At 42.8% G+C, this 16,923-nt stretch overlaps 2 protein-coding genes across 6 annotated transcripts in view; one reads left to right on the top strand and one right to left on the bottom strand.

The window, feature by feature from the left end:
• tctn1 (tectonic family member 1) overlaps positions 1–3,084 on the top strand; it is a 22,335-nt gene extending 19,251 nt beyond the window's left edge. For 3 of the 5 annotated variants that reach the window (XM_017307270.1, XM_008419726.2, XM_008419727.2), the window contains 5 exons: positions 1,142–1,258; positions 1,337–1,500; positions 1,587–1,740; positions 2,455–2,586; positions 2,818–3,079. In XM_017307270.1, coding sequence (XP_017162759.1) covers positions 1,142–1,258; positions 1,337–1,500; positions 1,587–1,740; positions 2,455–2,586; positions 2,818–2,964 — 714 coding nt within the window. In that variant the 3' untranslated portion in view covers positions 2,965–3,079. Of the gene's footprint in view, positions 1–1,141; positions 1,259–1,336; positions 1,501–1,586; positions 1,741–2,454; positions 2,587–2,817 lie in introns of all 5 variants that reach the window. The other 2 variants (XM_008419728.2, XM_017307271.1) reach the window with 2 other exon arrangements.
• On the bottom strand, positions 3,051–9,261 carry hvcn1 (hydrogen voltage-gated channel 1). Its single transcript, XM_008419730.1, has 6 exons — positions 9,094–9,261; positions 7,214–7,429; positions 5,354–5,458; positions 5,036–5,267; positions 4,825–4,937; positions 3,051–3,373 (listed from the first exon to the last, which is right to left on the bottom strand). Exons 2-6 carry the CDS (start codon positions 7,385–7,387, stop codon positions 3,317–3,319), a joined length of 681 nt encoding a protein of 226 aa, XP_008417952.1. The 5' UTR covers positions 7,388–7,429; positions 9,094–9,261; the 3' UTR covers positions 3,051–3,316.
• Between the last annotated feature and the right edge of the window lie 7,662 nt (positions 9,262–16,923).

The raw sequence follows: 16,923 nt of genomic DNA, 5'->3' as shown, positions 1-16,923 counted from the left end.
AAAACGCGAGATCATGGGAAGTCACACGAGATCATCCGAGATAAATGGAAATGTTGTCTTCTCATAACTGCTGCTGGAGTTTTCCCGGCACGCGAAACAATTATCTCGCGTGGTCTCGTGTGATCTTCCGTGATCTCGCTAGTCGTCTTCAGCACAAGATCAGTCTGACTAAAATGAATCATGTTTTCTCAGCATGATTAAATTTCAGAAAAGTTAAGTTGTTGAATTTCTTGTTTATCCAACATGATTTTATCATGTTTTTGTTTGAAACATGAAAATATTGTGTTAAAAGTACATGATATTCTTGTGTGTATGTAATATGTAATAACCCCCTAAGTTCATTTTTTTGAGTGATGGACAAGGTGCAGCTGCCTCCACCAGAGCTCTCACAGTTCATCAAAAGTTGAGTTTGTACTTCCAAACTATTCAATCCAAAGCTCTTCTGTAAAACTACCGGCTACAATAATGAGGGGCTTGTTGTTGCAACGCCTCAATAAGATGCTAACATTTTCTCTGATGACTGAGGATGAGCACTAGTCTCATGGCTGAAATATTAAAACATCTCATGTAACTGTTTACATCCATCACTGCCATCAGTTTTAATGACATAATGCATGAACAAAAGTATTCATATGGGATTTCTTGTGGGAATTGAATTGTATTTTATATTGAAACACCACAATTTCAAAATAGTGTTTTTTTGACATTAGTAGAACATCAAAAAGGTAAAACCACAGTTACTGCGGTGGCTGTTGTTAGCCGCACATGTGCAGACGTCCTGGTGGGCAGGTCTGTCAGTCAGTCCTCTCTCACAGCAGAGCAAATGGAGACAGTAGTTGAATTTCAGACCTTTGCAGAGGGAGATAAGATCAGTTGCACTTGTCGGCTGATTGCAGATCTCCCAAAGTGAAGGAAATCCGGGCAGATTTATTGGTTTGTCACTCGTTAGTTATTTTTATTCTATCATGAAACTCTATGTTTTTGCTGCTTGTGTAAAACCTACCAAGTGGGTGTTGAGTTGACTAATGAAAACAATTGGTGACAATTGTACTCAATTCTCTGTAAATTGAAAATGAACTGCACATGTTTTCCTGACACTAAATCAAAGTGCTTTTGTTTTTTTCCTGTGCTTTGTATAAAGGCAGATGGCGGGGAGCCTGCAGTCTATTACAGTGGAAACCCGGGTTATGTGGTTGGAATGCCTCTCATGTCAGGAGACAGAGCAACAGAATATCCTTCTTTTGGGTTTCTAAGCCACGTATGACAGTGAAAATCTCTGGAAATTTAAATCTAAAGTTTTTGTTAGGGATGAACTTGCTGACTCGATTTGATCCAGGATGTATCCTTATCTATCCCCTCCACTGGCATCAGTAGAAGTATCAACCTCAGAGATACTCTGTCTCTGCTGCAGAGTACCGAAGACCAGGACTGTTTGCAGGGTCCTCACCAGCGGTCTCCTGTCCTGTTTGGTCAGGACTACATGTCAGGCTGCACACTAAGGCAAAGCACCCTGCTAGCAAACACATCTATTCCCACCAAGGTGTTCTCTTGCCATGTTTTAACCTTCTGTCCTCTTGTTACTCCAGCCTGGAGGATATAACCAACTGCTCCCTTGTCTCCCAGTCGCTCTTGAATGTTCTGAGAGGACCAAGTCCCCCACAATATGTGGCTTCCTTTGGAAACACCCCGTTAGAAAATATCCTGGACTGGGTACCAGTCAAGAGCAACATCAATCCCACGGTGAGAACAGTTTGAAACGTGCATATTATAGTACAGATGTTCCAATAACCTGTGTAAAGATCACAAGGTGCAACACAAACTTAGAAGTCTTTTCCAGGGTTAGCTAATCTAGCTCAGCTCAGTGGTAGAGGAGCTGAGCACCAGCGGCCCACCGTGCTTTTATTTTAAAATATGTTCAAAGTTGACAGGAAATTTGACTACGTGCAATTCCATACATTATTCACAATAATGTTACATGTATACGAGCACGAAATGCATAAAAGAATGTGATATTCACACTGCAAAATGTAACACATAATTAACGTGTAATCAACTATGTGTAAACAGCATGTCCACAACACGTAAAATAAAAAAAAATGTCTGCCTTTTCCTTTGTGTGCCTTAACAAAAGGTGTATTTTCTGCATTGCTAATTATGCATGACACTGTGAAGTTATCACATGTGAACAGTAAAGTATGTGAAACATCACATACTTTATGCGTTGTCCATCTGTTGGGGTCCATTAAAGGAGCACTAAGTGTATGTTCAGGAAGCCTTTCACAGGCTCGGTGGAACGCGCTCCCACATCTCAGCAGGTGAGCCAGATGGCCTCCTTTGCTGCTCCTCGGACTTTAGAAAGAGAAAGTGTCTGACTGACTGATTTTTGTATTTTATTTTGAGCCATAAAGCTGTTTGATGCTTGATGGTGACACATTTTGTTTCTATTATTTGCAGGAAGCGCAAAGTTGCAAAATCCCACTGTCACTTCATTTAGAAATAGAATGGACCAAGTACGGATCCCTGGTGAACCCCCAGGCTCAGATTGTGACCATAAGAGAAATGATTGAAACCAACCAGAGCAGTTTGGTAAGACTCACCAATACTTCCAAAGGATGCCATAATGCAGTGAGGCACAGGTCTGAAGACCGCTGAAGAGCTTCACCGTAACATATTACAAATAGCCAAAAAGGAAAGTCAGCATTCATAGAGACTGAATGATACTAAGTGGGTGCTTCCACTTTGTCTATAGGGGAATTAGACCCAAAGGGACCAGGAGGAAGTCATTTGTCCTGAGTGTGTGTTTGTCCTCTCCCACAGGCTCGACTGTCTGGTGGCAGCAGCATCGTACCAGTCAGAAGCTCAGTGGCCTTCATCCCTGTATCTGCAGCAGCTGTTCCTGGTTACCGAGCCGCACCCAGCATTAATGCCAAACTACCCTTTGACTTTTTCTTTCCTTTTGTCTGAACCATCCAGTATGAATGTGACACTTCTCTCTACAAAAACTGGCAGTCATTGTGTAAATACTGTATATAAAGATTTCTGTGTGACAATTTTGAAATAAAGTATTTTATTTTTACAATCAAATACAAAAATCAACTTATTTAAAGCTGCTTTTCACAAAACATAATACTTGATGGAATATAGATTTCTGTACAAGTTATCAGGCGGAAGTAGTCTGAACATATTTACAAGCCTATGAAACTGAACATCTTTGACTTTTAATTGATAGACAGAAATGTCCTGTAGTAGGCATACTATTAAATGAGACTGGTAAACGATCAGGTCTGTGAAGAATGTTACCACGGACTTCATAGTGTTAGAATCCGATGCCATGTTTCTTCAGCAGAGCCTGCAGCTTTTGGTTATCTTGTACCTGTCGCAGAAAACAAATGGTATTTTGTTAGAGCTTCCTCACTTCCTGAGGAAGCTACTGCCATCTCTCTATGTTCAACCCGGCCTCTCTCCTAGACAAACTTGCACTTTTTAACTAACTGGGTTAGTTAGTTGCCAACTTCAATTCTAATTATATCTGCCCCAGAAAACCTGCAACCCTTTAGCACCGATTTAATCTTGACATTAAAAATTACATGTTCTATAATACTCTTAAAGACTGACTTTGAGCTTATATATTTTTCTCTACAGTCAATGTTATTTTGTTCCTAAGTTTCTTCTTTGCAATAGGAAGTTCAAAGAAGCCACAGAAAAAGCTTTTATTTCCTCTGCTGTGGGTTACAGAACTGCTGTGTAGACAGTCTTCATCCACTTCAGAATAAAATGTACAGTTTCAGTGTCATTCACTTTATTGTTGAATGACAATAAAGTACCTATGTCAATATAAGAAAGAACATCTTTAAAGTTAGCAAAAGTGTTAAATGAAAAATTACCTCCACTATTAGCAGATTAGCGGAAGTGTTTCCCCCACTGTAAACTGAATGTGATTGCACCATCTAGCCAACTAGGATCATATTTGAATGTATTTAACAGTCTTTGGATCTGTCCATATAGAGTAATTGGATTAGCTTGTATGTTTCCGGAGGTAAATTTGATCTGTTTTACGTGTTTTAAGATATTTGTTGTAATTAGCACCGTGTAAAAAAGCTGACTTGAACAGATCAAATGAGTTTAGAAAGCCTGGCTTCATACATCTTAATAGAATGAACTAACATGACTTTCTGTCATCATTTGTTACAATACAGGATCACCACTAACTGATTATCTAAATGCCGCTTGACTTATGCTTAAGTGGGTATTCACTTACCCAGTTTTGCTTCCTAAACCATACATCATGAGATAAAGGAGCTGAACAATTAACACTATGAATGTTTTGGTTCCACCCAGATTGTGTGTGTCTCCATTGTCAGTGTGTTCTTCACTATATAGGTGTGAACATGGACAGGAACGCAGGCAGGCTGCACAATGATGTTATTTTGCGCGTGTACCCTTGTGCTGCCAGTTTTTACAAAGCGCCTCTTTATTTTTTGGTTGTCGTGGGTTGCCCAGTCCAATTGTAAGCACTCTTCCACCACAATTAATTAAAAAGTCTGGACTTCAACGTTTCACAATGAAATGATCAATTTACAGCTCAACATCTCTCCAACTACAATGGTTTCATCCATGGAATACAACAAATGCAGTCTACTGCCAATCAAATTGGCTAAGTCCGGCTTGAGATGGTTACAAAAAACAGATTGGAGCCGCTTAATCTCTGAAAGTGGACACAAATCTGGCAGCGGCTGACTGGTTGAAGAAGCAGTTAAAGACACGTCCATGGAGAATGGGCATTTAAGATCTCCACACTGATCAGATTAAGGTTCAGAAGCTCACCAGCTCATCATTGCGCTTCTGTAGCTCTGTTGCTCTTTCAACAAGATGATCGTAGCTCTCCTTCAGCTTGTGGATCTTCTGGTCTGCGCGAGTTTTCACCGACACCAAGATCCCTGCAGCCCATTCAAACATGGTAAGCTCTATTCTTAGAACACTCACTGTCCATCTATATACTGTGTATCAAGTAAATAGATATTGGAGTGTCACTGACCGTTGACAATTCTGGCTACCCTCCAAAGTCGCAGCAGGATGAGGAGACCCACTCCAGCAAAGGCATCCTCATGGAAGATGACAACGATGTCCAGCACAAATGATACAACCACCACCAAAGCATCAAACACCTCAAACTTGTGATAGAAGAACTCAAGACGAAACACAAACAGCTTTCCAGCTAGCTCCACCATGAAGAAGGTAAGAAGGGCCAGGCTGAGGTAGTGGAACACCTGCCAGAGAAACACAGCAGTCACGGGGATATACAGTTTCCAAAAAGAAGCCTGGGGAAATGTCTGGATGTGAAACTGTGTGTCACCTGAGGAGCAAGATGACCATGTTCCAGCTTAATGACAGACAGGTCTATTAGCAGCTCCGCCATGACGAAGAAGGCGTCCAGGATAACCAAACACACCACAGCGATCTACAAGCAAAGACAGCAGAGAGAAATGTTCTTGCATCAAATATGTAATATATATATATATATACACACTCCTGATCAAAATCTTAAGACCAGTTAAAAAACTGCAAGAATTTGCATTTTGCACTATTGGATCTTAAGAAGGTTCTAAGTAGAGCTTCACAATGTTGAAAGAAGAAATCAGCGTAAGAGACAAAAACCTTTGAGCTGGGAATTAATTGAAAACTGCATTTACACTCAAACAGGATTTTTTTCAGCTGATCAAAAGTTTAAGACCATAGCTAAAAAAAAACCCAAAACAGAAATCAAAGTTTCAAAAAAAAGGACTSAGTAATGAGTAGCTCCACCATTCTTGTTGATGGCTTCAAACAATCGTCTAGGCTTGATGCCAGTGTTTCCAGGAGGCTAGTGGGAACGTTGCTCCAAGTGTTGAAGATGGCTTCACGAAGGGCATCCACTGTCTGGAACTGATGTCCATTTTTGTAAACTTCGCTTGCCATCCATCCCCAAATGTTCTCAATTGGGTTTAGATCCAGGGAACATGCAGGATGGTCCAAAAGAGTGATGTTATTCTCTTGGAAGAACTCCTTTRTCAGGCGGGCATTGTGAACTGCAGCATTGTCCTGTTGAAAAACCCAATCATTACTACACAGACGAGGGCCCTCAGTTATGAGGGATGCCCGATGCAACATCTCCACATAGCCAGCTGCTGTTTGACGCCCCTGCACAACCTGAAGCTCCATTGTTCCATTGAAGGAAAACGCACCCCAAATCATGATGGCGCCCCCACCACTGTGCCGTGTAGAAAACATCTCGGGTGGGATCTCTTTGTCATGCCAGTAATATTGGAAGGAATCAGGACCATTAAGGTTACATTTTTTCTCATCAGAGAAGACAACTTTCTTTCACCTTTCAATGTCCCATGTTTGGTGCACCCTTGCAAAGTCCAAACAGGCAATTTTGTGGTGTTGAAGAAGACGTGGCCTTTGAAGACGTTTTTTGTTTCTGAAGCCCTTCTCTCACAGATGCCGTCTGATGGTTATTGGGCTGCAGTCAGCACCAATAATGGCCTTAATTTGGGTAGAGGATCGTCCCGTGTCTTGACGGACAGCCAATCGGATCCTGCGGCTCAGAGCTGGTGAAATTTCTTTGGGTCTACCACTTGATGTTTTTGTTCCATAACCCTCAGGATCATTTAAAAGATGCAAAATGACTGTCTTACTGCGTCCAACCTCAGCAGCGATGGCACGTTGCTTATGCAGCTCAACAATCCTACCACGTTCAAAGTCAGTGAGCTTTTTTGCTTTTGCCATCAGGAGGTCTTGACAGTGTAAAGACTTGACAGAAAATGACATGGAATCCAGATTTTTGCACAGCTTTTGGCTTTTAAAGTCTATGGTCTTAAACTTTTGATCAGCTGAAAAAATCATGTTTGAGTGTAAATGCAGTTTTCAATTAATTCCCCGCTCAAAAGTTCTTGTCTCTTGCACTTATTTTTTCCTTTAACATTGTGAAGCTCTACTTAGAACCTTCTTAAGATCCAATAGTGCAAAATGCAAATTCTTGTAGAGGTAAGGTAATATTATTTATATAGCACATTTTCAGCAACAAGGCAATTTGAAGTGCTTCACATGAGTTAAAAGGAAAAACAAAATAACAAACCAAAGGAAAGAAAAAAGAGGAAAGGAAAACTAATGTTGCTCTAAAGTATGTAAACTAAGTGTGTGTTAGAAGTGTTGTGCAGCAGGTGGGGTCTACCTGGAAACGATCTGAGGTGTAGAGCCTCTTCAGTGAAGCCCTGAAGTTGAGTCCTGCTGGGTACTGGCCGGTTGCTGGGCTCAACTCCTCGCTGTCTACATGCAGCTCCTCTTCCACCCACTGACCCGGCTGTACATCRCCCACGGCCGTGAAATGCCTCAGGTACCGAGACATGGCAGCGGGCCACACACAAGATGACGGCCCACCTCAGCTCTGCTGTGGGGGACAAAAAAAGAAAGAAATTCTAATGAATCATTTTCATTTTAATATTTCAGACACTCTTCAGATGATATTGAAATGTGCAGCTTACAGAGAGTTTCTCTGTAGGCTAAAAGCAAAAGAGTTTAAAACTGGTGTTCTGGTCCTTTTCACCTTATGAAAAGGACCAGAACACATTAGACCAGGGGTGTCCAAAGTCGGTCCTCGAGAGCCGGCATCCTACATGTTTTAGTTCTCTTCCTGGTGGTAGTAACAACCTCCTCAGCAAGTCAATGTTCTCCTTAGGCCTCTAATGAGCCATCACTTGATGCAGGTGTGTTAAACCAGGGAGAGAACTAAAACACGCAGGATGCCGGCCCTCAAGGACCGACTTTGGACACCCCTGCATTAGACAATCAGAGTTCAGTTCTCCTTTCCTTCAGATTGCAACATAAGATGAATCAACTTCACTATTTCACTCTGATGTTGAAAGAAAACAGAAGGAGCCTGTACAGCTGCAGAAAACAGCGTTTTCATTTCCACTGGCGTGCTACACGTTCTAGAATGTATTTTGGAAAACTGATGATGGCAGCGAGTTGGAGCAGCTCTGATACATTAGCTCTGATTTGTTCTTATAGGAGACTTTCCTTCAGAATATTTTTTGGTTGAAGCGTTGCTGTTCCCTCTGGTTCTGGATGCTCTGCACCTGGAAGGAGTTTGGCTCTCACTTTTTTACTTTTACAATGTATCGCTTTTGTAATTGTTAGCATCTAGTTCACATCTCAAAAGCTCAAATAGACTTGAAAAGGACACTTCATGAACGCAGAGCAGAACCAGAAACAGCATTACTGTCCACAACAACTTGCTGCAGATTGCAACATGAGATGAATAAACTTCACCATTTGGAGGTATTTTGATTACATGAGTTGGAACAACATGCAATTTCCCTTTGTGATGAATAAATTATTGATTTTAATCGAATGATTGATCATGAAGGACCTTGGGCCAGCCTCTCTTTCCATTTCCCTATTAAAGCTATTTTGTTCTTTCGGGCCTGAATTCACTGACAAACATTTTCTCAGGTGTAGCAAGTATGAGGCCAGAACATTCTTTAGTCCCTCATAAAGCAGCAGGAAGTGGGGTGGGCCTATTCAAAGCCCAGTGTGCCCTACCCCTATCAACTGCACTTACAAATATGCAACTAAAAACTAATTCACGAGACTAATTAAAGTCCACAACTAAGTCATATACAGTCATATACAGAATGTTATTTATATCTGGTGTTTACATTTCCCTCTTCTCACCACAGTCTCCCCCGCCCCCAACCCAAAGCTTTTTATTGGCGCCCTGGGCAGCAGCCACATGACCTGTACACTGAAGAGCTTTCATTATAGTTCATAGACATGTCTCTGCTGTTGGAAAAACCCCCACAAAATTCCAAAATTCCTAAGTAGTTTTACTTTTCAGTTAAAAGAATCTAAAACTCTGTCATAAATAAAAGTTATTTCTAAAGCGGGTTTAAATGTGCAAAGAAAAAACGCAGTTTCTCCTCCGCACTCCTCCAAGTACTGGAAACCTGCAGACGGATCGGCTTTGAGAGGATTTTTCCCCCCCACGATGTAGGGAGAGAAAAGCGGCCACATCTGATAGCAGCACTGAGGAAAAATGGGAAGACTTCTTACCTGATGTCTTTGCAGGAATCGGTTGTTCCGCTGTCCGCTGCTGGCAGGAGGCTGCAACTCGTGATCAAAACAACCGTGTGGCTCTGATTCTGCAGAGCCAGCATTACTGACAGGAGCAGCGACCAGCGGCTGCTCGGCTCGACTCAGTGGAGCGGAAGCTGTGTCTGTGAGGGATCGAGGAGGAGGAGGAGGAGGAGGAAAACTTCTGGGCAGGACTCTGCTGCTCCTGTCACACTGTCATCCGGTATTGTGCTCTGCTGTGTTGATGTTGCCCTCTCGATTCTGGGGCAACATCAACAGAACCTTCGAGATAACAGCCTGTGTGCTATTAGGAAAATAAATCTAAAATATGCTAGTTTTTAAACTTAACTATATGTAGTTAGGGACATAAGTTTGATTATATGAATTTTAGCAACAGTTAACCTTGGTGCATGTGAAATATTAGAGAATGAATATTTTGAGTAGATTTTAATTTAGGTAGATTTGGATGATGATTCAATTCAAAATAACGACTGATTTTCTTAACTTACATAAAATCACAAAGGGTTTTGAAAAAGGGCCTTCACTATAGAACGTCTTCTCCTATCAGAGGAAACAGATGTGCTGTGCTAGGCAGTTCACAAAAACAAAAGTAATGGGGAAAAACAGGATGGGAGAGATAACTTCTGTCTGTTTATGTACTAGGTCAAATTCTTTGGTGTTTTCTATGAGGTAAGAAAAACACTAAAATCTTGAGAAAACAAAACTAGTATTTGGGATATTATGGAATCGTTCCATATGGTGGACACAAACTTTGGACTTGGTTTTCCCTCGCCCGGACGCGGGTCACCGGGGCCCCACTCTGGAGCCAGGCCTGGAGGTGGGGCAGGATGGCGAGCGCCTGGTGCCCGGGCTCCGTGGGACTTGGGTCCCCCTTCCGATGGGCTCACCACCTGTCGGAGGGGCCAAAGGGGTCAGGTGCATTGTGCTATGGGCGGCAGCCGAGGGAGGGGACCCTGGCGGTCTGATCCTCGGCTGCAGAAGCTGGCTCTTGGGACRTGGAACGTCACCTCTCTGGTGGGGAAGGAACCGGAGCTAGTGTGTGAGGCTGAGAGGTTCCGGCTAGAAATAGTCGGCCTCACYTCGACACATGGCTCTGGTTCTGGAACCAGTCTTCTTGAGAGGGGCTGGACGTACTTCCACTCTGGAGTTGCCCACAGTGAGAGGAGCCGGGCTGGAGTGGGCATACTTGTTGCCCCCCATCTGGGCGCCTGTACGTTGGGGTTCACCCCTGTGAACGAGAGGGTAGTCTCCCTCCACCTACGGGTGGGGGGGACGGGTTCTGACTGTTGTTTGTGCTTACGCGCCGAAGTGTAGTTCAGATTACCCACCCTTCTTGGAGTCCTTAGAGGGGGTACTGGAGAGTGCCCCTYCTGGGGACTCCCTTGTTCTACTGGGGAACTTCAACGCTCACGTGGGCAATGACAGTGAGACCTGGAGAGGCGTGGTTGGGAGGAATGGCCCCCCCGATCTGAACTSGAGTGGTGTTCTGTTGTTGGACTTCTGTGCTCATCACGGATTGTCCATCACAAACACCATGTTCAGGCATAAGGGCGTCCATATGTGAACTTGGCACCAGGACGCCCTAGGCCGCAGTTTGATGACTGACTTTGTCATCATCTCATCAGATTTGCGGCCGTATGTCTTGGACACTCGGGTGAAGAGAGGTGCGAAGCTGTCCACTGACCACTACCTGGTGGTGAGTTGGCTCCGGTGKTGGGGGAGGARGCCGGTCAGACCTGGCAGGCCCAAACGTGTAGTGAGGGTCTGCTGGGAACGTYTGGCGGAGTCCCCTGTGAGACGTAGCTTCAACTCTCATCTCCGGCAGAACTTCGAACACATTCCGGGGGAGGTGTGGGACATTGAGTCAGAATGGACCATGTTCCGTACCTCCATTGCCGAGGTGGCCTATCGGAGCTGCGGCCGCAAGGTTGTTGGTGCCTGTCGCTGCGGCAACCCTCGAACCCGTTGGTGGACACCTTCGGTGAGGGATGCTGTCAAGCTGAAGAAGGAGTCCTATCAGGCCTTTTTGGCCTGTGGGACTCCAGAAGCAGCTGATGGGTACCGGTGGACGAAACGGCATGCGGCTCGGGTTGTCGCTGAGGCAAAAACTCGGGCGTGGGAGGAGTTTGGAGAGGCCATGGAGACAGACTTCCGTACGGCTTCGAGGCGATTCTGGTCCACCATCCGGCGTCTCAGGAGGGGGAAGCAGTGCAGCACCAACGCTGTTTATAGTGGGGATGGTGTGCTGCTGATCTCAACTGGGACGTTGTGGGCCGGTGGGCAGAATACTTCGAAGACCTCCTCAATCCCACCAACATCAGGGGGTCAGGGGGGTCGTCCTGCCTCGAGTGGAGGAGTTTAAGTATCTGGGGATCTTGTTCACGAATGAGGGAAGAAGGGAGCAGGAGATCGACAGGCGGATTGGGGCAGCGTCTGTCGTGAAGCGGGCGTTGTACCGGTCCGTCGTGGTGAAGAGAGAGCCCAGCCAAAAAGCGAAGCTCTCAATTTACCGGTCGATCTACTTTCACACCCTCATCTATGATCATGAGCTTTGGGTCATGACCGAAAGAACGAGATCACGGGTACAAGCGGCCGAAATGGGTTTCCTCCGCAGGGTGGCTGGGCTCTCCCTTAGAGATAGGGTGAGAAGCTCGGTCATCTGGGAGGGACTCAGAGTAGAGCTGCTGCTCCTCCACGTCGAGAGGAGCCAGTTGAGGTGGCTCAGGCATCTGGTAAGGATACCTCCTGGACGCCTCCCTGGTGAGGTGTTCCGGGCACGTCCCACCGGAAGGAGGCCTCGGGGAAAACCCAGGACACGCTGGAGGGACTATGTCTCTCGACTGGCCTGGGGACGCCTTGGGATTCCTCCGGAGGAGCTGGAAGAAGTGGCTGGGGAGAGGGAAGTCTGGGCTTCCCTTCTGAAGCTGCTGCCCCCGCGACCCAACCCCGGATAAGCGGAAAAAAATAGATGGATGGATGGATGGATGGAATCGCTCAGGCAGGAGAACGAACAAGGTCTAGGTGAAAAATAAATCTTTCTGGCAACTAAGGTCTTAGTTCAAATGTAAAGGGAGGAACTGGGAGATGACTCCAGATGTAACGAGCATGAGAACATTCACTTTTAAGAGTGACCTTTGTTCTATCTTTCTCTTTATCTTTGGTTTTGAATAGGTCTCCCATTCTGTCCAAGTAATTTGAAACTGCTTAGAGGTTTAGGAGAGGACACACCTTCAATGCATATTAAAATTAGGAATACACCTCTTAATAAAATTAATTAAAATTAATAAAATGAATTGCTTTGTTTTGCGGCCGCACAAGCAGTTCCCAAAGGCACTTTTGTTTTTCTCCTACCTTTGCTTTTTCTCCTATTTTTGTATTTTGTTCATTTTTCTACTTTTCTCTGGTAATTAATGTCTGTTTTATGGTTTGGACTTCTTGATGATTTGGGTGTGATGCTGATCTGTTTTTCTATGCATTTAATTGTCTGAATAAAACTCTAGATATGTCTGAAGTTGAATGGCGACTGGTTGTTATCTGTGTGTTTTCCACTGTGTACATGCGGAACTCCGGATTCGGGAGACTAGAGGAAAAACAACGAACAAATAACATTTTATTCCTCTAGATTCAATAGTGCTTAAGCATTATTTTAATACAATCAAAGTGGGTTTTATTTGTTTAATGCCAAATTATCACTATGAAAAGATGCTCAATTTTACTTAGAAACAGAGGCGCGGTATAGGGGGGAAAAGTGATGACAATTCAAGGGGCCCTGACCAACAGGGGGCCCTCCACAATTTAATTATTTATTTTTTGTTCCTTTTTTTGCTCCACAATTTAATTATTTATTTTTTGTTCATGGAAATAAAAATATAAATAAAAAACGGGGCTCTGTCAATTACAAAATTAATCATATTGTATTTTCAAAGATTGTTTTTAGCAGTAAAAATTTTATGTTCCCACTCCCAGATCAAGAAGCACTCATTAATATTTGCCCTGAACCCCCCTGGATCTGTATGAAATGGTTCGTTCCTGCTTGGAGGTTTGGGTTAGACAGTAGGAAACAAGAACGACTGTGGCAGTTACTATGCTGCTAAGAAAAGTTATAAAATCAGATTTTCAGAAAAAATAGAGAGAGAGCGAGAGAGAGAGAAAGGCAAGAGTGTTTTTTTAATAACAGTTTTTCTCCATGAGAAGTGGGTAGACTGTGAGATTATCAACAATTTAGCATATAGCTTAGCTACAGACTACTGTTTGCCTCCATTTCACTCCCATTTAATGAATTAAGGAAAATAATTACCAACATATTCATATATTTAACTTGTACCTTTTACCACTTAACAACAGGTGAGTCTGTCAGCAGCAGTTATAACCCACCTCCCTCCTGACCCGTACTCTCCTGAGTGAAATTAAAGCTGCGGTATGTCACTTTTATATAAATTTTTTTTTCACATATTTTCTAAAACTGTCATTATGTTGTGACAGTATGGTATGAGAGATAATCTGTGAAAAATCTATTTCCACTGCCTTCTCCCAGTGCTAGAAACCAACCAGGTTTCAATCTCATGTGGTGCTGCTCATCCTTCCTCCCCCTCGATTTGTGCCATGCTGCGCAGATTCAAACTGTGAATGCTCAGTTCTGTTAGTATAGCTACCAATGAGGGCAGATAAACGGTTTCTTGTAATGATAAGTTGTTTCTCCACCATTAGCACATTTAGCAGTGAATGAATGAGGCTAATTCACAGCACTAAGAGCATCCTACTGGTTCTGATTGGTTGTTTTGGTCAGAATGGTGCATTACTTTAACCAGTAATAGTAATTCAGGAAGGAGATGGAGGAGATTGATTGTTTTCACAGATTATCTGTCTCATAACAAACTGCTACGCCATGGTGACATCTTTAACAAACATGGAGAAAACATATTTTTTATTAAAGTTATGTACTGCAGCTTGAATAAAATGCAACTACATAGCATTTTTGAGAAGTCTGGATTGTTTTATGTGTAGTTGCATGTTGCTTTTGACTGTTGCTCATACGGAGAGACATTTCAGTATCTAAAACTAACAGAAAAAAATGTAAGCAACCTACTTGCATACCGGATGTGGACTGTTGGATGTAAAATTCATGAGCAGTAAATATTGTGCTAATTATCAGTATTGAACCAAATAAACCAAGGCAGATGCAAGCCTTTAAAATTGTGACACTTTTTATGGGTCAAATACACTCAAAAAATTGTAACAGCAGCTTCGCAGGGGGGCTCAAACTAATTTTTTGTCATGGGGCCCACGATTCCTGGCGGCACCCCTGCTTAGTAATACTTACCTTATACAGAGATAGATATTTATTATTTTAACAGGGTGTTAATGGGTACTCTTAGTAGTACTTTCTCCCACAACAGGAACTTTGAGGAAATTCTTGATTATAATATGGCCAGAAATTAGTTTGACACCCAAAGACCTTATGTCTTTCACACTCTGACCTCTAGATGGCGATAAAGTGCAACTAATGTCATGAGGGCTTTTTAATAGACAGGTCTAAAATAATTAATCCAATTATTTAATGCAGCAAAATGCTAATATTTAATTCGTACAAACATTTTTTGGATTGGTTTTTAGATTCTCACAGCTGTGATAACTATAACGACATTTTCCTACTTTGTATCAAAGTGGAAAAAAAAATTCTATATGCTTTGAGTTTGGCTCAGCTTTCATTTGTTTCGACTGATCAGGCATTCCTCACATAGATTAAAGTAAAAACTTCACTACATTTCTACTTTGGTCCAGAGGTTTTTCAACCTGACATGTTGATTCTTGGATGTGGAGATTATACAGAAGTTCAAGTCCTGAATGTTTGTTCAGTTTGGCTCAGATTACTTTGTGCTATTCTGTGATTAGTGTTTTAATCTAGGATTACTGYGAGGTTAATCCCACACATTGATACAAACCAGATTAAAACTATGTTGGTTAACAGCAACATAGCATTAAGTCCACTGAACAGAGCAGGAAAACAAACCTGCATTTAGTCCAAGTAGCAGATGATAATTTAGGAGTTCATAAGGCTAAAACGGTGAAATCAGATCACCACACTACAATGAGAGTTGTTGCGGCAATAGCTAGGGGCGCCGCCAGGAAACTTGGGCCCCCTGACCACAAATTAAATTGCCCCCCACCCCCCTGCTGTTACAATTTCTTGAGTCTTTTTGACTCAAGAAAATGACAGTTTTAATTTATAAAACATGAAAAAACACAAATGGAGACACAATATAATCGGTTGAGCTGTGGTATAAATGGATTGAAACAGTGGTTTTAAATTTATAACCATTCTGGTCTGGCATCCAGGGAGTGAGGCGTTTTTAAGTATGAAACAACAGTTGCAGGGACAGTAACAACGGGAATTAATTCCAACGTTCAAAGATAACAAGAGGTTGTCTGTTCTCTGGATTTCAAAACCGCCAAGTCCACATGTTAAAATGTCATTGAGCAAGACGTCTAAACTCAGGTGATAATGGTTTTAAAGGTAGGTAATGCTGCTGGGTGTCAAACCTAAAATCTCTTAGGACTGAGAAGAGAAAACGCTTTTCTGGACAAATTCATCTCTAAGGATGGGGACAACGCTTCTGCGGACAAATTAATCTTTCAAGTAGTGAGAAATAAAATTTTTTTTAGGACTAATATGATGTCATGGTGGACAAATTAAAATGTAGAGGAATTAAAACAACCTTGCAGAGCACAAATTAAAATCTTTATGGATAAAAGAAAATGACATATTTGGTTAAGGCTTGGTCCAGTGACTTGGACCGCCATAGATATATTCTGAGGACCACCAGAAGCTGCAGTCACCTTTCTGGTAAGCAAGTATCAATCCCAGACAGAGCAGCGTGCAGTGAGACTGCTTCTTCCAATATTCTCTCTGTGGTTTTTATCTCTACTCTCCCATGTTTCAGGGTGTAATTGTGGTGCTTCCAGATACGGTGCTCTCTAATATACTAACAGGAAAAAAAATATTGTCCAATCATCATTTTTTAAAATTCCACGATCTTTGAAAGGTAATTAGAATATTGGAAACATTTTTTTTGGAAAAAAAAGTTTTTATTTTTGAAATATGATGTGTCCGCTACAGTGGACGTGAGAACCCCATACATTTGAAATTGAACGTTGATGGCAACCCGTTTGTCCCAAAGAAAATATCCAAACATCAATATAAGAATGAATTTCACATTGACAAAACTTGGGTTTGATTCCTGGCCTGGGCTCTTTCTGTGTGGAGTTTGAGTGTTCTCCCTGTGCATGGTGGGTTCTCTCTGGGTACTCCGGCTTCCTCCCACAGTCCAAAAACATGACTGTCATCCATCCATCATGCCACTGTCAGGTTAAGTGGCATCTCCAAATTGTCCCTAGGCGTGAGTGTGTGTGTGCATGGTTGTGTGTCCTGTATGTCTCTTTGTTGCCCTGCGACAGACTGGCGACCTGTCCAGGGTGACCCCGCCTCTCAGCCAGAACGTTAGCTGGAGATGGGCACCAGCAACCCTCCTGATACCACTAAGGGACGAGAGTGTACAGAAAATGGATGGATGGATGGATGGATGGATGGATGGATGGATGGATGGATGGATGGATGGATGGATGGATGGATGGATGGATGGATGGATGAGTGGGTTGATGTATGGATGAATGAGTGGATGGATGGATGGATGGATGGATGGTTGGAAAGATGGGAGGATGGATAAATGGATGAATGAGTGGATGGATGGTTGGTTGGAAGGATGGCAGGATGGAAAGATGGATAAATGG

The sequence above is a fragment of the Poecilia reticulata genome, linkage group LG10 (genome assembly GCF_000633615.1).
Source record: "Poecilia reticulata strain Guanapo linkage group LG10, Guppy_female_1.0+MT, whole genome shotgun sequence".
Classification (NCBI taxonomy): domain Eukaryota; kingdom Metazoa; phylum Chordata; class Actinopteri; order Cyprinodontiformes; family Poeciliidae; genus Poecilia; species Poecilia reticulata.
Note: the sequence above shows the minus strand (reverse complement) of the source record. Positions and strands in the feature narration are given on the sequence as shown.